We start from the raw sequence: 21219 nt of genomic DNA on the forward strand, positions 1-21219 counted from the left end.
TATGGAACGGGTCCGCCGCAGTGCGTGAAGCCCTTGCAGATGCCTGCGTGTGCCCCCCTGCTCTGAGCTGTTGGAGCGCAGTGAACGCGGCTCCCTCAGGACCGCAGCTCCCCCCCTCCGCTGAGCTCCCCAGCGCACGCCCCTCACTGCTGACCCCGCTCCTGCCTCCCCCCGCCCCGGGCGCGCCCCCCTCCGGGCAGCTCCGCCCCTCCCTCACCGGTCCCTGCTGCCGCCGCCCTACAGCGCCCCCTGCCGGCCGTGGCGCGGCAGGCCCCGCGTGCCCCGGTTGCCGTGGAGCCGCGTGCCGGGCGGGGCGCGATGGCGGAGGAGGCGCGGGCGCTGGAGCTGCGGGCGGCCATCGGCTTCAACGGTACCGCGGGGCGGGGGGGGGGCCTGCGGGCTCCGGGCACCGGGTGTGGGGGGTACGGGGGCACCGTGCGGCAGGCGTGGGGCTGTGGGATGGGCCCGGAGCAGCGGGGGCCTTCCTGCCCCCCTCGCCGCTCTCGGCTCTTCCTGCGCCCCGCATCCCGAGTGAGGCGGAAAGCTAAGAGCCCGGAACACCTGGGAGCGCAGGAGTCTCATTTCGGAGTCAGAACTCACCCAAAGGCCTGCTCACGCTGAACATCGTTGTGACAAGGGACGGGCCTCAGGCATCGCGACATCAGCAGCCGCCCTCTCGGGCAGCTCGTACCCCTTTGGAGGCAGGCCATGGCAACGGGGCTGCTGATGTGGCCTCCCGAGGGCAGGAATGCGCCTGGAGACCCCTCTGTGCTGAAGGGCTAGAGCCTCTTGGCCGGTTAAATGTCCTGGTGCCTGTAGAACGCACAGCGTGGGCCCAGAAGTGTAGATGTGACCCTTGAGTTGTACACAGGGTTGTTAGGCTTTGGGAGCACTGGAATGCTTCTGGTTTTGCCCTCCTTGTGAGATAAACTTTAGGGAACAAGTGATTTCCCCTTAGGGAGCAGGATAAGCAAAGCCACTGGCATGGAGGTGTTGGGAGAGGCCAGCCTGCTCTTCAGACTGCCTGCTTCAGCAAGGGGAAGAGAATTTGCCTGCAGCCCCCAGAACCGTTAACAGCCAGCAGCAGGTCATATAGAGCACCATATAGAATGGTTTGGGTTGGAAGGGACCTTAAAGCTCCTCCAGCTCCAACCCCTGCCACGGGCAGGGACCCCTTCCACTGGAGCAGCTTGCTCCAAGCCCCTGTGTCCAACCTGGCCTTGAGCACTGCCAGGGATGGGGCAGCCACAGCTTCTCTGGGCACCCTGTGCCAGCGCCTCAGCACCCTCACAGGGAAGATCTTTCTCTCCTTTCTCTCATAGGACATGTACCCTTTGGCCTCATCTGCCACCCCAATAAGCAGCACATTCTCTATCCCCTGGGCTGTACTGTTGTTATTCAGGACCTTGACAGCAAGAAGCAGGTTTTCTTGCATGGCCACACCAATAACGTCTCCTGTGTTGCTGTGTCTAGGGATGGGGTATACGTCGCTTCTGGAGAAGTGGCTTTCATGGGTTTCAAGGTGGGTAATGCTCTTTTTTTACCTGTATAATCTTGACCAAAGAAAATGGAGTTGGCTTGCCAGCAGTGGGAGCACCTTTGGTTTACTTTTCCTTTTGTTGCGATACAAATGCACACAGTGGGAGGATATTGCAGAGAATGGGCAATAGTGGCTATTCCATTGCCTTTATGGTTTTGTAAAGTGTTCAGCCTTCTGCCTAGGACTGAGATAACTAGCCCGAGGTGCCTCTTCATTTTGATCCTTTTTATCCAAAGAGTTGTCTGCCTGTGGCAGCCGAAATCTCATTAGACATTAATTAATAAGTGGTGGTGTGTTTAAATTGAGTTCCAGAGCTGCCTGGGGCTTTTTTGACAGGTAATTAATTACGTGTGGTTTTAGACCTCTAAAGTTCTTTGTGGCTTAATTTTTGCCTACTTGAAGGACCCTGAGACACCTGGAAGGAATCAAGTATTAGTGTTTTCAGTATTTTAAGACTGAAGTCAGTTTTTATTCTGACCTGAAGTAGAGGCACTCAACCAGTAAGCTGGAGTAATGCTTCTTACAGCACCTAATCTGAAGCAGGTTTGTGTCACTGGAGCCCTGCTGGACACAAGCTGCCTGGGCTCCTTCTAGCAGCTTTCCTGCCAGAGAAAGTTTTTACACCTAATCCTGTGTGCTACATCAGTGTTCTGGCTTTGCCCCCTCCTGCTTTGCACCTCAGGCAGACATCATCCTATGGCATTTCCAGAGGACGGAGTTACTTGCTCGGCTATCACTTCACAAGGGCAGGGTTGAAGGACTGGCATTTTCTCCCAACAACCTTTATCTGATCTCACTGGGAGGACAGGATGACGGCAGGTAGCTATTTCTGTTTCTTGCACACAATTTCCAGCAAGTTGTAGGGCATGGAGGAACATTCCTGAGGAGCACTTGCTCCTCCCCCCTTCTGGCCATCTAAGTCTTTCCCCTGCTTGATGTCTGTCCTCAGTGACACAGCTCTGTCCCATGGGAAGCCAGGTGGGTGCTGTGGGCAGAGTGTGGGGTATGGGGAAAGATGAAAGTAGCAGCTAATTCTTAAGCTGGTGTCATCACCCAGAAACCTCATGGAGCCTGTACAGTTAGCTGGCTTAATGCACTGCCCTGAAAAGCTCTGAATTTCACTGGCAGCCTGCTTTGACACAAAGGCAAATAAGAGTGGAATGAAAAGTTATTTTGAATCAGATTTTACAAGTGGCCTAAGATATGATTCGAATCTTGCTCAGCAGAATGAATCTGACAAATGCACATACCTTTGCTTGAGGAGCAAGGGATATAAAGTGCAATTCCACACATTTGTGATAAGGCTTCTATTGGTTAAAATCTCTGCCAAAGGACTTTCATTGTGTATCCTGGTGGGAACAGACTGCAGGAAAATAGGTTTCATGTTGCTTTTGGTTTAAAGTATTTTAAGTAATGGCAAAAAGCAAGGCTCTTGTAAGCTCCTCCTTGTCCTGCAGTGTAGTTGTGTGGCACGTTGACCAGAAGGAGGCCATCTGCGGGAGCCCTGCCTCGGCACAGAACTCGGGGAACGCGACCGTCGTGGTGTGCTCCAGCTGCAGAGATGAGATGTTTGTCACTGCTGGAAAGTAAGGGTTTCTTTAGGTGAAAGAAAGAGGGGAAAGAACCTATGGACCTATTTGCTTTTAGAAAGAGTCTTTCCTGAAATACAGGGTAACTTAAGCAACTGTGTGCTTTTTGCTTGTGTGGTTTTTCTTTCTGCTCTGAATGGACCCACAAATATCCATCAGCTTGTCCCTTTAAGGCATTTCTACTTGTTCTACATAGAACAATATGTTTTAAAAGCAGCCCAAGGGACCCACATGCATCACTTCTGTTTCTGATAGCAGGATTTTGTACTCAGCATTCCCCATGCAGGGTTTAAAACATTTAGTTTCCAGTGTTTACATGAGAAAAGCAGTCACTGAATGGCTCTGAACAATGGTTAATCGATGTAGAAACAAGGATATCTTGCAGGTCATTGGATTGTCTCCTGTCCTCACCAGATGCAATGTACAAATGGTCACTGGCTTGGAACAAAAGTTGGTGCAAAAAGGCACATTTGTATGGATCTGAGACAGCCCTCGTGTATCTAGCCTGACATTTAAATGTGTTGAGGACCTGCACCTCTCTTTAAATCAAGGGAGGCTTTGGATGCTCTTGGCTGTAGTTGCGCTTGTGAGTGCTGGTCTTTGCAGTTCTAACACTTTGTCAAACATAAGGGTGACTGTGTGGAAAGATTTTATCTTGGCTTCTATTTTGTCAATTAAACTGCAAGAAAGTAGTTGAAAGTGTCTCGGACCATTCTAGGGACTGAGATTTCCATAGTGCATGTGTCTTTGGGAGGTGAAGTGTCAAGGTTGTTACATAGTCCTCCATAATCCTTCTGTATGCATTTGCTCAACCTTTTAAGATTTTTGATTCACCTGGAAAAAGTGACCACAAGAGAAAGTAGGACAGACTGAGACTTACTTCTGGCTTTTCTGATCTTGTTCTTTTCCTCCTTGTTAACATTTCAGAGCAATGTAGCCTTGTGAAGGCTTTTTAATTCTTGTAGTAGTGAAAAAACTTGGATGTTTCTGCACATCTGGATTTGATCCCAGTATATTTGTTCTTACAGTAACACTGTTCGGGTGTGGGAACTGGATCTACCCAACAGGAAGATCCGCCCGGCTGAATGCCGGACAGGGCACCTGAGGAGAGTCATCACCTGTGTGAAGGTAAGCTTCAGCCACGATGATTTGGTGCAGGTGAGCATCTCTCCCAGACTAGAGAAAACCCACAAACTTTGATAGTAACATTAGAAATGCCAGTCACAACCGCATGACAGCAGTGAAGTAACTGAGTGATGGCTCGTTGCAACATGGTCTCCCACAGTTGCTTTATCTTGGGAAAGTGTTTTGAATGCTTCAAAAGAGAAGCAGCATGTGCTTTAGTCACAAGCTCCAGGACCCAGAGAATCCCATTTTTGATTCAAAATATTGTTTAGAGTTGGTTAGAATGCAAAGATCTTGCGTTCAGATCTTTGAGTGTGATGGGATGAAAAAACTGGCTATATCACTTTGGATTAAATCTTGGCAATACCCTGAAATGAAGCTATTTCTGCAGCCCAGCACTAGGCCTGGGACAAGTGTCTAGATACCTCACCATGATCTCTTGGGTTTCTCTGCTTTCCTATAGATGGCAGATGATGATAGTTATTTTTATATTGGCACATCAAGTGGTGATGTCCTGAAAATGAATACAAACCACAAGCTGATGACTGACTTTGGACCCCAGAAGAAGATGTTTAGCTTGGTGAGTACCAGCTCTGTGACTTGATTTTTCCCTTATCCTCCTTTTGTAACTGAAAGTAGGGCAACTTCCAGGAGAACGGTTACATTGATTGCCAGACTAACCCTTGCTCTGTGCTGTTAGCTCTTTGTGAGTGTCTCAGTGTTGAGCCCGAAGCTTGAGACCATAGCTTGGTCCAGTTTCATTTGGCTCAGAATTTGGGTTTTACCTGAATCTCACATGTCATCCCCCACACTCTCTTATACTAAATCTGGTAAAAGCCATAAAAAAATGAAAAATGAGCATAAAGATGGAACAGTTCCTGAGTTTTTTTTTTTCAGGGAGGTGTTAATTGGAATGAGACAGAGGACACTCCTAGGAAGACTGTAGTTGTCTTGAGTGAGTGTACATGTCTCTCTTGCATGAGGCTGAATGTATTTTGCAGTGTAAATCCAAACCCCTATCTTAGGATGCTGGGTTTGTTGGGTTTTTTTTACTATGAGAGTGGTGAAACACTGGCATAGTTTGCCCAGGGAGACAGTAGATTTAAGGCCAAGTTGGACGGAGCTCTGAGCAACCTGATCTTCATGAAGACTTCCTTGCTCATGAGGGGGGTCGGACTAGATGAGATTTAAGGTCGCTTCCAACCCAACCCATTCTGGGATTCGATGATCAACCATGAAAATTATGGTTCCATGATTCCCTTGAGCTGCAGGGGAAGCAGTATAGGTGGAAGTACCCGATGTCCTGTTGGGAATGCCATGGGGAATCTGTTCTACAAAGAAGCAGATCTTGTTTCAGAGCAAATACAAGACTAACAAGAATTTTAAGAAAAATTCAGCAGTCATTCCCAAAGAAAAAGCTGCTTTGGGCTTTTTCCTCTGTACCTGAACTTTCCTTGTGCCCACGCACGTACATGCAAACCACATACATGCCCTTTGAAAATGTGGTGTTGCTCATGTCGCAAGTGCATGCCCACATCTCTGGGATAACTCGGAGCCACTGAATTCTTTGAAATATATTTCAGTCTTTATCCATTCCAGAAGGCTGGAGAAGTTACTTTCCCCACCTGCATTGCAGGAATGTAAGTAATTACATTCTATATACATACTAAGTGAAAGGAATGTATTTTGTTTTCCTGATGGAAATTATAAGTCTGCTGCAGGTCTATACTCATGAGTACATGTTCCACACCCTGTTAAGCAAGTCTTCCAGCAGTCTTCCTGCAGGGCTCTGTATCCACACAGGACTTGTGTCCTTTCTGATCTCTGCTGTCTTTCATGCTAAGGTCTTGATGATTGAGTATCACCTCCCCTGTTAAGTGCTTGCACACTTGGAGTCCTTTTATATGTAGCAGTGTGTGTACTCTGCCTAGAGTACCCAGCTGAAGCCACATGAGGTCCTGAACCTCCTTGCCTTTAGGGATGAGGGGGAGGTGCCAAATGCAATGAAACAAAGCTTCACCAAAAAAATGCTCCTGAGACATTGCTAAAGAAGCAGTCGGATAGGGACATTAGCAGGTGCCATGCAATTTGGGTGCTTGAAAGAGGTCCTCAGGCCACTTGTAGAAAAGCAGAGCTCAAAGCCAGACCACAGGCCAGTCCGTGCTGTGAGAGGCTTGATCATAAGGCAAATCCATAGGAACTGAGCCACAGTTTGTGGCAGAGGTCTTTGGAGCATTGTGAGCTTCAGCTGACATTGCTTCTGACAGTGAAAAGCTGAACTAAAATGGGACCTTTGACTACACAAAACACTTACAAGATCCTAGGGAGAAGACCCAGAAGAGGATCTTGTGACAGCCTCCTGCCAGCCTTATGGGTTAGATCTGAGCAAGAAGGCATTAATCTGACTTAAACGTACTTCTCCATACCAGCAGCTACTTAAGATACAACAATGATCATTTTGGGAAAAGGGAGCGAAAAGGAGATGTTCACACTGGATGGAAATAACAAGTATTCTCTCTAATCTCCTCCTTTACCCTGTCACTTAAAACAGACGTTTCTGTTCAAAGCTCAGCACCATCATCCCTTCTCCTCTTGCTTATTCCTCACTGCTCTCTTCCCTCCCTCTTATTAATGCAGTTTCCAAGTGCATTCTGTGAGTCTATGATACTTGTGAACAAACATTGTCCTCTCTCTGAAAACCTTTTCTCACCCGTCACACCAGGGAATTCTGAGGCCATTTAACTCCAAACCTGGAATCCACAGCCACCCCATGATGAGCATATCTTTAAAGAAAGAGTTTAGATACTGTTTGGGTGAGGAGAAGATGTTTGTTGAAAATAAGTTTGGTCAGCCTTAAAGGAACTTTGCCTTTAGATATATAAGAATGTGTTTGTTATGAAGACATGATCTGAAGATTTTGTTTGTTTTGAGGAGGAGTGGCAGAATAGTTCACTGGTTTGATGAAACAACTTGTTTTTCTCATGAGAGATCAGAATGGGACAAAGATCAGGTATCTCTGAAGGGAAGGGAATGGGCAGGCTGGGTTTTTGCTGGTATCTTTATTTATAATCATACTTCAGAGCAGTGATTTCTTTTGGTAAGAAGTAAATAATGACTGGTGATAGTTTTAACCTCCTACATTTGCCTCTGAATTTCATCTATGAGAGGTCTGTCAGTAAATGAAATAGAGCATTTGTCATCTCATGAATGTGATCTGCTTGACTCTACGACTACCAAGTGCATCTTAGAAAGCTCTCTGTTCCCTCATGGTGATCCAGAGAACAGACTGGACAAAAAAAGAAGCACAATGATGAAGTTAAGGTTGAAATCAAACTCTGATGATTCTGAGAACCTAGCGAAGAATTTGGCCACTTCTATTTTAAGTTTTGGTTTTCTGTCTCAATAATACCCACTTTCTTCTCAAACTGAAGAACTGAAGAGAATACCTTGGCAGATCAAATCAGTCTTGGCAGTGCTGCAAAACCTCTAATTTATCAGCAGGTAGCGGGGAGCTGCAATCAGATAAACTCTGTCGTCAAAGGTTTGATTTTTAATGCCACCACCTGCCACAATGCTGAACCCAAAGGGTAGTTGGGGTGTGAGCCTTGTACAGGAAAAGCTGCAAACCAGTAGATCAGAAGTCAGTTGGTGGGGCTGTGAGAACAGGGCAGTCGCAAAATGCTGCCAGCAGCTCATAGGAAATTTTTGTGAACATTGTTCTGCTGGTGGATTATGTTTCTAATTCAAAAGAATTCTTTTGTTCTCATGCTTTTGCTCAGAATATTTCCATGAAACCTGGCTTCCAGCCAGGTGGTGTTGTGACAGCGTGGCATAAAATCCTTGCTGGAGCTGTGTTTTCCCAGTGATCAGCCCTGATACTGCAGGAGACTGGGGACGTGCTACTGGTGGAGACAGACTAATGAGGAAATCCAGTGCAATTAAATTACAAATCAGGATTAGGGGTTTTTATCTTTTTTTGCTTTTTTTTTCCCCACAATCCACATTTGTTTGTTCCTGAAGTCAAACAGTCCTTCAGCTGATGTGCAGATGGGTGCAAGGATGCTTGGAATGCCCAGTTACCTATATCATAATTATTAGGGGGTTTCCTTCAGAAAGTATAAGCAAGACTTTAAAAACAAAGTTGCTGCTATTTGGTTGGATAATTGAACCAAAGCATTTTTTCCAAATTCATCAGACCTTGTCTGTGACTTTAGAACCATCCTTTCCGGGTCTCAGCAGCTCAAATGTCCATTTTGTTTTCTCTTCTTTCTTCCCTTTCTCTCTCGCCTTCCTTACAGCTTCAGTCCTTTCCAGATACAAAACTAGCATTCCCTGGCTTTCATTCTTTTAAACACTCTGGAAGTGTTTAATCCTAAAAATTCACTTTGGGGTTAGGCCAGATGAGTGATTGAATAAAGCAGGAATGCTGCGTGGTGCTGGTCTGGGGTCAGGTTTGATCACAAAGTGCCGACTCCTGTATTTGTTCAGAAATCACAAACCAAGCCTGTGACAGTGACTCCTTCCCAAAGAGTAAATAGAGAGTTATTCTGATTTGCCTCTTGGTTATTACTTTTTGAGCCTTCACGTCTTTGTGCTTTCACAACATGGAATGCTAGAAAAAAAATCCATCAGGTGGAAGCTGTTCTTTTCACATGAACACAGAACCAGCATGATGTGAAAGTGCTAGTCCTCTCAGGACACTTGGCAAGACTGCTCATTAACTTGGGCAGTGGCCAGTGGTGCTGGAGTCTCTATTGGAGCTTCCAAAGTCAACCTAAACAGACTCATTACAAGTCAGAGGGAGCCTGGAGCTGCTCCCAGCTGGCCTGTGCCTCTTGCACCCACTTGCTTCGTGCCAGGGCTTAGTGTTCAGTCCATGTTTGGATGACATAAAGCTCCTTTATTACCTTTTTTTTATTATTAATTTCCATTTCACTCATGCATACGTTCCCCCAAGCTAGCAGGGACATTTTTTGGAATAAGAGTACTAAGATTTAACCCCACAAAAGTAGTTCCACCCCTCTTGCAGCCAATTCTGGGGACTCTCAGGTTTTCAAGAATCCATCTGTTGTCTTGTATACAGAGGAGTAATATTGCTTTACAGAGCTGAAGCAGAGACTTGACTTTTCCTATACTTGAAATTTTGTGGCAAGGCTAAGGGCAACGTTGGTTTGTTTTTTATTTACTGTAGTCTGTTACTTTGCCCATGAAAACACATTTCTCCTTTTTCTAATGGCTGACCTGTTGATCTGCTCATCTCAGTAAACAGAAGCATCAACCCATGTTGGTGATGGGCTGCCTAATTTCCAGAGCTTTTCAGTGACAAATGTATTTTATTACTAATGGGTGGGAGATGGGTTAGTACCGATTTGGTGGCCTTCTATTATGGGGCTATGGAACTGATGGACAGGGCAGAACAGTTGATGTCATCCACCTGGACTTGTGCAAAACGTTCGACACTGTCCCACACGACATCCTTGTCTCTAAATTGGAGAGACATCAATTTGATGAATGGACCACTCGGTGGATAAAGAACTGGCTGGATGGCTGCACACAAAGAGTTGTGGTCAATGGCTCAATGTCCGGCTGGAGACCAGTTACGAGTGGTGTCCCTCAGGAATCAGTATTGGAACCGGCCTTGTTCAACATCTTCGTCGCTGACATGGACAGTGGGATTCATGGACTGTAGTGATAGGACAAGGGGTAATGGGTTAAAACTTAAACAGGGGAAGTTTAGATTGTATATAAGGAGGAAATTCTTTCCTGTTAGGGTGGTGAAGCACTGGAATGGGTTGCCCAGGGAAGTTGTGAATGCTCCTTCCCTGGTGGTGTTCAAGGCCAGGTTGGACAGAGCCTTGGGTGCCATGGTTTAGTGTGAGGTGTCCCTGCTCATGGCAGGGGGGATGGAACTTGATGATCTCAAGGTACTTTCCAACCCAAACTATTCTATGATTCTATGATCTTTCAGGCAGGAGGAGAGGCCCTGAGACATAGAGGATCTGTTCTAAATGCAGTTGGAGGAAGGGACGCTTGGGCTGAGTTTTATCCTCTGTTGTTTTCCTGTCAGATAGATGAAGAATCAGGGGAAGACAAACTGGAGGCACTAATACAAAATGTGTGTGTTGCTTGCTTGGGTGAGTTAAGGATATGTATGTAGGTCTTTCATGCTCTGAAGGATCCATGATGATGCTATTTACTTGTTTCACATACTGTCGTAGTTCATGTATACCTACAATTAGTAGCTCTTTTCTCCCTTCCCCCTCCAGAGGGTCACTCTTTAGCCTTGGTCAGTCAAAGAATGGTGATAAAGCCATATTTGTGTGACACCAGCACCATCAAGAGCACGATGGAGGTTCCATTTGCTATTTAGCATGGCTGTAGCAATAACAAGACTCTGCTTCCATCCAATTGTGTTTTAATCCTGTTTTCTCCTAGGGAGTCACAACTCTGGTTTTGCTGAAGACAGGAAATTCAATAGTCGGCACCGGAGAAGGGATTGTAGCTCTCTGTAAAGGCTCAGACTACCAAGTGATGAAGTGAGTTAGCAGATGGGAGAATCAGGAGGGTAGAGGTGACACTTCCCCCAGAGGGTCACAGTATAAGAACCCATCATCTCTACAGAAAGGCATAATCCAAGCAAATCTGTTTTTCAGTCCTGCAGACAGAGCAGACAGCATGGTTCCAGCATAATGAAGTTGGAGCAGTCTGAAACTCATTGCCTGCCTTTGCACAGAAGTGAATTCATCATTCCTTTTAAATGACCCTTGTTTCCTTTTAGGCATGAGGAGTCAGATCCTAAATTGATGCAAAGTAAAATTATGCCAGCTGAGAAAGAGTAGTATTTGCCATCTGCAAAGGGTTTGTTGGAGAACATGGGATTGTAAATGAAGGCTCTGCTAATTTTATAGGCTCATGTCTGGCAGTGCTGGAGTAGGTGCAAAGTTTTTTTTTCAGCCTACAAAACAGAGTGCTGCAGGTGTCATTTCCCCACATGTGGTTTGCAGACTGGATTCACAGCTACTGTTTCTACATCGTTTGAGTAGCCAGCTTCGGTGTGCAGTTCTGCGAACTCAGCTTCATACAATTTAAATTATTCCCAAAAGATCTGTACTGTCTGGAAATATTCTTGAACATGAGATATTTAAGTGCACTTGAGCAAAAAATATCAGCAAAGATGCTGTTTCCTTAGGCCCTGATCCAGAAAACGAAATCTCCCAAGCACTGTGTTTGCAAGGCCTGGCACAGTAGCAGGTGGGAGAGGGAAGATCATATGAAATATTAACAAGTGACTGGCTTGAACCTGCCAGAGAGGAGACTGAGCTGAGCTCTTAGGCAGAAGCTCTTCCCTGTGAGGGTGCTGAGGCGCTGGCACAGGGTGCCCAGAGAAGCTGTGGCTGCTCCATCCCTGGCAGTGCTCAAGGCCAGGTTGGACACAGGGGCTTGGAGCAAGCTGCTCCAGTGGAAGGGGTCCCTGCCGTGGCAGGGGTTGGAGGTGGGTGAGCTTTAAGGTCCCTTCCAACCCAAACCAGGCTGGGATTTTGTGACTGGGAATGTTAGTCCTGAGCACTTTCTTGTGTAATGGTATCACAGACTAATATGGAGCTTTCTGGGGAACGAAAGTCAAGTCAGGGGGAAAGGGAAGATAGAAAAAAAGTACATCAGGGTCAATGTCAGGCCAAACTTCTGCTTTCTCTTAACAGGAAAATTCAAGTTCAGGGTGGTGTCACTTCCCTGACTTGCAGAGGTCACGGTCACCAGTTCTTTATAGGGACAGACAAGTGCCAGATTTATCGAGTTAACTACACTGAGTTCAAAGAGGAGCTGATTGCTGCCTGTCACAATGAAGCCGTCCACGATATTGTTTTTCCTTTGTAAGTATAATTGCCTGGGATGCTTTTAACCAACAAGAATCCAAAACCCATTAACATCCTTACAGTTTATACTGTAACCTCCATGGGTGATGGTGAGCAGCTGCTTGAAAGCAGAAAGCAGCAGCTGAGTTTGAGAGGTGAAAAAATCATTGATTTACAGAAAGAATTCTAGATAAAAAGACTAGAATTATTTATGTTTAGGTAATGGCAGCGATGGTAACCTCCCCCTTTGCTCCTAGGGTTAGTGCTGTGAGACATGGGTCTCTTAGTCTGCCAGCAGTGTAAATCCTGAAACTGCTTTCGTGTACCCTGTTGCAGCTAGAGTTTGTAAAGGTGTCTGCTCTACTATCCACCTGTCCCATCACCTGAAACATGACTAACAGGGCTGTTCAGAGGCTTTTTGTGTCTTATGATTTCATGATCGACAACATGGAATGTTACATTAAATTCGGGGTTTATGATGGGAGATGCTGGGCGTGGTGGTGTGTCTTCTGCCTGCTTTTGTCTTGTGAACAGACAGCAAACATTCCCTCTTCCTGTATAGAAGGATCATGACATGTTCCTTTTAAGAAGCCCACAGTGGATGGGTTGTTTCCACTCCAAATAGAGAATGGGAGCTTGGTCCCAATGCAGGTTTTTATTTTTGGCATATTGTTATTGCATTGCTTCTTGACACAGCACAAAGGATCGTGTCTTACCAAGGTACAGCAAAGTGCACAGTGCAGGATGCCCCTGTCCATACTGTCACCAGCCTAAAAAATGCACATCCTTCTGATGTAGTGAGGAAATCATTTGGAGCTTTAGGGTGACCTGCTGCTACTGACCTGACTGGTGCATCTGTGTCTCAGAGGTATCTGGCTGAAGCTGGATTTAGTGAAGATTGCAATGACTGTCCCTGTATAGATGTTTAAAGTTTCTACCTGTTAACTGCTCTTGAAAAAAGCATATCACTGATTGGGAAATACATGCTTAATTCCCTGTTCTGGCTTATTTGGGAATACTTGGATTGCTGATGTCCTCCTGCTTTAGGTATCTCCTGCGCAAGCTGGGCTTGAAAGGGGCCACACTTTTGTTGTACCAGTTTTCTCTGTCCTGGTTCATCTTTCCAGGCATTGATGGTGGTGTTGAACAAAAGCTTGTGGTACCTTTCTAGATTTCACTTTGTGTCATATCCCTAGGACATGTGGTTTAGAGCTTATTTCAAAGCATTCACTCCCAAAGCATTTGGAATCCTGCAGGGTTTTTTTCTTATTCAAACATGTATAACAAGTATGTTACAAACAGGCTTTTGCCATTGCCTCTATTGCCTTCAGCAATGTTGAATAGGAATCATACAGTAAGCAAGATAAAAAATGACATCTGTACAATATGAAGCTGCTGTTAGCCCCTGATGTTAAATCTAGGCACACAGCACTTCTATACCCACTTGTGTGGCTGTAATATACAAGACATGAAGTTGTTTATAGATTGAATATGGAGAAATAAATGTCATAAGTTAAAAAAAATGGTTATTTTAGTTTCACTTTAAATGTTTCTTAAAATGAATCCTTGAGTAGAAATCAGAGCAGGGGTATTTTATGTGAGAGAGGTGATCCTGTGAAAAAGACCTTTGACTTAACCGTGGTGGTGCCTATTGGGAAGATTACAGCTGCACTGTAGCAAGAGCAGAGCTTCAAAGGATGATTTAAGATCTGACAAAGAAAGAAGCATTTTCTGTATGCCCCTCCTCATTATCTCTGCTCTCTGAATTCTCCAGTGGAATTTCTGACTTGTTTGCTACCTGCTCCGGCAATGATATCCGAGTGTGGCACACCCCAGAGAACAGGGAGCTCCTACGAATTGTCATCCCCAACGTGACCTGCCATGCCATTGACATTATGAGGGATGGCAAGAGCATCATTTCAGGTAGTGGTCAGTCCAGACCCATGGTCAAGTGCAGTCCTCAGGTGTTTGCCAGGTTTAATAAGCATCTGTGTGTTAGAATGAACAGGAGATTGAATTTGGAATGGGCTGAAATTCAATACATCTCCTGACCCAAAGGCATCTTTGCTTGCTGCTGGTCCTATGAATGCTGCTCACAGCCGCCAGTATCTCAGGGCTGTAGTTAACAGTGTACGTGGAAGGCAAGGTTTGGCCACCTTGTTTTGGATGTGAATTCCAACAATTCATCCCTATTCCAGCAGTTCAGCCTTACTCAAAAACCCTAATTCTGAACTATTAACCTTGGTGTATGCACCAGCTGTGTCTGTGGAGCACCTTTTGCATGAAGTTTCCACCCATCGCCATGTGTGAATTGCTTACACAGAACTGCAGCAGTCCTAGTGCAGCAATGCAGTCTCCCATTGTTATCAAACCAATTTGTCCATAGACAGAATCAAACAGAAAACAAATTAAATGTTAATAGTTTATTTGTGAGTGCAGCTCTCTGGGCTCACCTACAGTAGAGTGGTTTTCAGATGTATACTGGTGATCTAACAAGCTGGGCCTTATACAGGAACTCAGTAAGAAAACAGGTTCATTTGGGAAGGAAAGAGAGGTAATAATATGAGGAAATCCTGGGCACCTGTGTAATTTCTGTCTGTGTATCCATCAGCTTGGAACGATGGGACAATCCGCGCCTTCACGCCGGAGACTGGACAGCCAATGTATGTGGTGGACCATGCCCATAGCTTGGGAGTGACGGCAATCGCTGCTACAAATGACTGCAAATGGATCATTAGTGGAGGAGGCGAAGGGCAGGTAATTTTTCCTTAAAAGCCTGGAGCAGCTTTGTGCTCTCATCACAGCCCCTGCGAGTTGCCTGTAGTGCTCAGTCAGTACATGAGCTCTTCTTAGCTTTCACTTGAGCAGAGGACTGAGTTGGAAATACTGGCTCTGGATATCTGCAAAATTCTGCTCTCAGAGGGCAGAATGTAAAACAGTGCCCTGGTTTCTCCTGGCAGAGAGTTCTGGAAATCCTTCCAATGCAGAATATGCTCTTCATCCTTTTTGCTCAGTTGCCTCTCCCCTGTATTTTCTTATCGGCCATTGTTAGTCATTGTTTGCAAGCCTCTGTCTAACTGTATTCTAGCACAGATTTTCCTTCTGTCATTGTTTTGGAAGTCCTGGTCCTGTCCAAATTGACCCACAAGAATTCATTTAGTAGTACAAATTTCCCTTTATACTGCTATAGTGTCTATGGGGTAACATCACACTGTGCAGTTCAACAGTCTTTCTCCAGCCATACAATACAAACACTGGATTTTGGCTACTCCATGTACTTCATATAGCACTAGCCCTTTTCACTTTATAAAAGTGACACTCCTTTCCTAATGTTTAAATCATTTAAAGACAGGGGTGTTATTTCTATTAGAAATAGATAATTAAACTTGGAAGACTCATGTTCAATTTCTTGCCTTGTTTTGGACTTTCTCTGCAGCCTGGCAAACCCTTCGGAACTAGACACTGAATTGTGTGTGGATTCCTGATAGTTATTTAACTGCTCTGTGCTTTGTTTGTGTCCCCTGATCTCAGATGCTCAGTGTGCCGTGCTGAAGATGGCACGGGAAGCATTGAAGAGGGAGGAACTGAACTTAGGTCTTCCAAATCTCATGCTAATGTCCTAATCATTGAATCACTTTTTGGACTCCTTCTGAACCTCAGCACTCCCTCAGAGCAGTGACGGCATCACTGCCTTATCTCACTACATAAAGACATTAGGGATGATGAGCAGCTTCAGCCCTTCACTGAGAAATGAACAGTGAAGTACCTTGGATGATTAGTGCTAGAGAATGCAGAAGATGGAGGACCTAGATTCTGTATCAACACCCTCAGAAGGGCACAGGCTCTGGTTAGTTCATCGCTGAATTGAAAAGACTGCTGAGGCAGAGCTAAAGCTAAAGGTTGGCAAAGAAGAAATGAGACCTGCAGGGGAGCATTTGCACTTGCATTTGGAACACAGAAAAGGTGTTCTGAAATGCTAATGGTTCGGTCAAAACCAGTCATTGGAAAGCTGTAACTTTGAGGGTGGCTTAAGGGATCTGGGTGCTGTGATCATTAAGCAAGAGGGAATTGGACACCCAGATGCCGTACTTAACCCAGTTACAGACTTGAAAAGGTGCAAGGTGAGCTCCCTCTGTGTTTCAGCTCTACATTTTCATAAGGATTTGACCTTAGTGGAATGCAAAAACTAATAGATACCATGAAGTTTGGCACTCGTGGGGAAATAAGTGCAAGGTGTGAAGGATCAAGTCCTCAAAGCAGAAAGATTTTTGCTGTTACCACCATGGTAAAAGAGGTGCTTTCAGGCCCGTATTTCACATCAAAGCTTTAAAGAGCTGTTTGTATTTACTTACTGGCATTCTGCATAGCACAAACAGCAACTAGCTTTTTTCTGTTCCATGTCAGAAGCCTTGCTCCTTGATCTTTAAAGCACGGCTGGAAATGTATCAGACTAGATGCTTTTTCCTGATGGAGAGATGAGTAAACTGAAGCATGGGAGAGTGGGAACTTGGCAAAAACAAGGTCTGGGGTTAATGGTTGGGAGTTCCTGAACCAGGGAATTATGCTCTCAAGAACCCAGTTTGCTTTTGTGAGTCAGCTGCATGAATGCCCACAGGAAAACAGAGTCAGGTGGTTGAGATGGAGTTGCTGTATGTTCTAAAAGGAAGAGTAGAGGGAAGCCGTAGGCATCCTCCTGCGCTCAGACAGGTACAAGAGCAGATGTCTGTTGCTGGTTTTCAGGTGAGGGTCTGGGAGATCCGTGAGATGACCCAAAAACTGGTGGAGGTTCTGAAGGAGCACGTTTCTGCTGTCTCCTGCATTAAGGTGAAGAAGGACAACCGAGAGTGTGTCACAGCCAGCCTCGATGGAACGTGCATCATCTGGGATATTGTGTAAGGAGACAGATAAGTAGTGCAAGGCACTTGGAGTGCTGGTAGTGTTTCTGTTGGGGCACTGTGCCCTACTGGGGATACCACAAAGTGAGGAGGAGGGGAAAAGGAGCATTAGGAAATAAAAACTGCTGGAAAGAACAATCAAGACAGGGAATGTAGAACCTCCAATGCAAGAAACTTCTCAGAAAAGTTTAGACAAACATTTGTCTCAAGTTCTTTGCCTCTACTGGCTCCTGCTTGGCCAAGGGGGTGGAGTAGGTAACTTCCTCAGTTTCTCACTAGCTCTGTTCTCCAGCACTTCATGACTCACACTGAGCTATTGCAGATCTGAAGGCTTTCTGCATTGTGGGAAGGATAAGGACACTTTCTGCATCGTGGATAGCACCTGGAAAGCATCCTCAATTAAAGTCATTCATATGAGAGTAGATCAGAAATCTTATAAGGCAGCTGTGATGGGGAACAGAACTGTTAGAACAGAGCCCTCATAGGCTTCATGAACTCCTGAACTCAGACCAATACCTGAAAATATCCAGCTAGAGAGATCTGATGTATAGCACAGGCAGAAATAGTTCAGACAGCCAACGTTTGTTTTTTGACCCTATTGCTCTCTCCTGTTTTGGGGGTGTTTTGCAGGCGTTTTGTGAGAAAACAAATGTTTCTAGCCAACACATTGTTCAAATGTGTGTGTTACCATCCTGAAGAATACCAGGTCATCACCAGTGGAACAGACAGAAAGGTAAGCAAAACTGCAGGAATTGTGTTTGCAGTAATCCCAAAACACAAAGTCTGATGCTTGTTATGTGATGAAACTTCTGTACCTCCCCAGAGGGTTGTGTTACAGGGCAGTGCTGAAACCCATGAGCTTTTCCTGCACATCTGAGCCTTTCTCTCTGCTCTGCTCTCTAGATTGGATACTGGGAAGTGTTTGACGGTTCTGTCATCAGAGAAGTGGAGGGCTCTGCATCAGGTTCCGTCAATGCGATGGACATCACATCAGATGGGGCATTCTTTGTCACAGGTGAGTGGGGGATAAAACTAGAAAAGAGGACATATTAAGAGGTCATATTAAGACCAAGGATCTTACTAAAGAAAGGGAAAACTAGAAGGAGAGGTCAGCGAAAGGAGAAAAGAAAATGGATCACTGAGGAAGAATACTTAGGAAAAGGCTGTGGGTCAGCCTTGGGAGATACTGTGGTTCAGCTGTGCAAGATGTAATATAAAGGTGAAGACAAAGTTCAAATGTGTTCCAGGGACTACAGGGCTTCTCCTTGCCCTGCTCCTCATTTAGGTCAGTGTTCACTGTGCACTTGAATGATTTGTTTCAATATTCCACTCCAGCAGCCTGGCAGTCTCCATCAGTTTACAAGTGGGAATGTCTGCAGGCTCCATCCAGCCCCAGGCTTGCATGTTCCCCACCACCGTGACATACAGTTCTGGTGTCCTCAACATAAAAAGGACATGGAACTGTTGGAACAAGTCCAGAGGAGGCCACGAGGATGCTCAGGGGACTGGAGCACCTCCCATATGAAGATCGGCTGAGAAAGTTGGGGCTGTTCAGCCTGGAGAAGAGAAGGCTGCATGGAGACCTCATAGCAGCCTTCCAGTATCTGAAGGGGGCCTATAGGGATGCTGGGGATGGACTCTTCATTAGGGACTGTAGTGACAGGACAAGGGGTAATGGGTTAAAACTTAAACAGGGGAAGTTTGGATTGGATATAAGGAGGAAATTCTTTCCTGTTAGGGTGGTGAGCACTGAAATGGGTTGCCCAGGGAGGTTGTGAATGCTCCATCCCTGGCAGTGTTCAAGGCCAGGTTGGATGTGGCCTTGGGTGAGATGGTTTAGAGCGAGGTGTCCCTGCCCATGGCAGGGGGGTTGGAACTTGATGATCTTAAGGTCCTTTCCAACCCTAACTATGCTATGATTCTATGATTCTATCCCTTCTGGAACTAGCCCGGAAGAGCTAGGGCACTGTGGATATTGGCAGTAGTTCAAGAGCACGGATTTGGTGTCAGTACCGGTTCTTGTAGATTAAGCTGGTAAATGAGTGTTGGTTGAAAGCATTTTGCAGGTCTCCAAGTTACTGGTAGCAGTTGCTAGCCATAGTTCACTGTGATCCACTGGTGCAGGTACTGAGCACTCCACTGGACACTGACTCTCTAGTTTGGTTGAAATTAAGTAGATTTTGCCATAATGCCCAATACAATGTATCCCAGCCTTCCTAAATACAATTGGTGCCTAAATATTCCTCTGCCTGTACTATAGGGGCAAAAGACAGCAGAACTCCAGCAGTAATCGTTTGTTCTTCCTCTGTGCCCAATGCAGGTGGCGATGACCGTCTGGTGAAACTGTGGGACTACAAGGGCGGTGCAGTGACTCACGTTGGAGCGGGCCATAGTGGCAACATCACCCGTCTCAAGATCTGCCCTGGGAAGAAGAGCATTGTGAGTGTGAGTGCAGATGGGGCCATCCTGCTCTGGAAATACCCAGACTTGCACTAACAGCTGGCACAGGAGCTGCCAGGCTGCTGCTTCCTTGGCCGTTCCCAGGGATCCTTTTCTCTTCCAGCTGAGGTTGGTTTAAGCATTGGTAGTATTTTTATGCTCTCTGATACAGATTTACCAGATCCTGTTGCTTTCACGTGGTCTCTCTCTTCCCCACCCTCTTCTGTTCCTTCCTTTAATGAATCACTTGTTGTGTTAATTCAGTCTTCTCTGTTCATTTCAATTTGCCTGGTCCTGATTAAAGAAAAATCCCTCAGCTCCAACTCAAGCATTTAACTGGGAAGGTTTCCTGAGTCAAGTTTTAAATCAGCGTTCACACAGGAATACAGGGGTGTTGGGGTCCTTCATTTACAGTGTCCAATTCGAAACTCTTCATGGGCCAGGTTTTCAAGAGTGAGAGTGCAGTCACTTCTGAAAATGCCTGGATGTTTCCATCTGGACACACTCACAGTCCTGCTCATGGGCCTAATTTTTTCAAACGGCCTCCAAATTTGTATGAAATATGTATTTAGTCTGAGAATGAGTGCCCAGCATCATACCTGGTATTGAAACCAACAGCTCTTAACATGCTGTTTGTGTAAAGCCCAGTGTAGGCAGCCAGCCTGTGAGGGGCTGCAAGTGAAGTAAATACTGCTTTTGCAGGCATTGAAGGCCTGTGAGAATTCTGGCATAAATGAAATTGGTAGCACAATGTTTCACTCCTCAAATGTCTGTTGAGGCTTACAGATATTTTAGTTAATGAAGATGATGATTTACAGGCAGTGTCAGCTACATACTGTATCGACAGCATTAGCTGTTCTGGTAGTGATGGGGGATAGAAATTTAGAGGTATGACTACTTATTATCCTTTATATGCCATTAAATGTATTTACTGCTCATAGCACCGTAAGAGTGGGTCATTGTGGACAGGGTTGGAGGGTATCTGTGCACCTTATGCTGTCCATCAAACAGCTCTTATTAGTGAATCTTTAGTGACGGTATTAAGTAATTCTCCCTCTTTGTCTTTGGAGTCAAGACTTGGTGCTGTGCAGCAATAAGCACTCTGCCAGGTTTTACAAGCTCTGCAGCAATGTTTGCTGTGGTTTGAGAGGCAGGATCAAACTGCTGGAATGTGGGGTGGAGAGGCCACACATTTGTGCTTGTGTGGGAGGAATGAGAACAGATGTGGAACCAATGAGAGGGGACCAGGCAGTGCCAAAGACCCATGTCACTGCCAGCTCCCCATGCTCTCCAGGGTGCTGGGTTTTTGAGATGCAGATCTCTGTGCAGCAGAGTCCCACCTCATCAAAGCAATTCCATTCCCATGAGATCACACCAAACCTCCAAGTACCCACTGGGGAGGCAAAGTCCTGTTCTGCTGTGGCTCTTTCTGGGGTGTAAAGACCAAAGCCTCTCACGCTTCTCCTGCGCTAGCTGGTTCCTCACGGTTTGGGCAGCAAAGCGAGGCAGACATTCCTGACTCACCTGTCCCCATCCCCACAGGGAGGCTCAGGCCCTGTATCTGTCATCTCACAGACTGGCAAATAGCACATAGATTCTTTGCAGAAGTCTTGTCCTGCCCATTGTTCTGTTCAGTAGGAAACAGCATCCCTTTAGTGAAACTAAATTTTAAGCACAGGCAGTGGCTGAATTCACTTGCTCCACTGTGGCCAGCTGATGCAGGTCCCAGCTGCTGTAGGTCCCTGCCCAGGGCGCTGTTGGTAAGCTGCAGCAGCAGC

The 21219-nt window shown here is 45.8% G+C and overlaps 1 protein-coding gene across 2 annotated transcripts; it reads left to right on the top strand.

Annotated features, from left to right (window-relative positions):
• The first annotated feature begins 282 nt into the window (after window positions 1-282).
• CFAP52 (cilia and flagella associated protein 52) lies at window positions 283-19764 on the top strand. Of its 2 annotated transcripts, XM_061366880.1 has the most exons (14): window positions 283-370; window positions 1323-1522; window positions 2223-2359; window positions 2998-3126; window positions 4158-4257; window positions 4718-4834; window positions 10690-10790; window positions 11955-12125; window positions 13882-14030; window positions 14719-14864; window positions 16848-16999; window positions 17633-17735; window positions 17906-18017; window positions 19323-19764. In XM_061366880.1, exons 1-14 carry the CDS (start codon window positions 319-321, stop codon window positions 19496-19498), a joined length of 1845 nt encoding a protein of 614 aa, XP_061222864.1. In that variant the 5' UTR covers window positions 283-318; the 3' UTR covers window positions 19499-19764. The 2 variants fall into 2 exon arrangements, with proteins under 2 accessions (XP_061222864.1, XP_061222865.1); XM_061366881.1 differs by lacking the exon at window positions 19323-19764 and having other exon boundaries at window positions 17826-17962.
• The last annotated feature ends 1455 nt before the right edge of the window (window positions 19765-21219 follow it).

This window comes from Neopsephotus bourkii, unplaced genomic scaffold, assembly GCF_033783945.1.
Source record: "Neopsephotus bourkii isolate Nb327-2 ecotype Australia unplaced genomic scaffold, CSIRO-AGI_Nbou_v1 NB_1363, whole genome shotgun sequence".
In the NCBI taxonomy this organism is placed as follows: Eukaryota; Metazoa; Chordata; class Aves; order Psittaciformes; family Psittacidae; genus Neopsephotus; species Neopsephotus bourkii.

Bases quoted from the DNA above. Each gene is read 5' to 3' on its own strand.
- CFAP52 (XM_061366880.1), top strand. From the start codon at position 319: ATGGCGGAGGAGGCGCGGGCGCTGGAGCTGCGGGCGGCCATCGGCTTC. The intron at 1,523-2,222 runs GTGGGTAATGCT...TTTGCACCTCAG, and splicing joins TGGCTTTCATGGGTTTCAAG to GCAGACATCATCCTATGGCA. The intron at 17,000-17,632 runs GTAAGGAGACAG...GGTGTTTTGCAG, and splicing joins TGCATCATCTGGGATATTGT to GCGTTTTGTGAGAAAACAAA.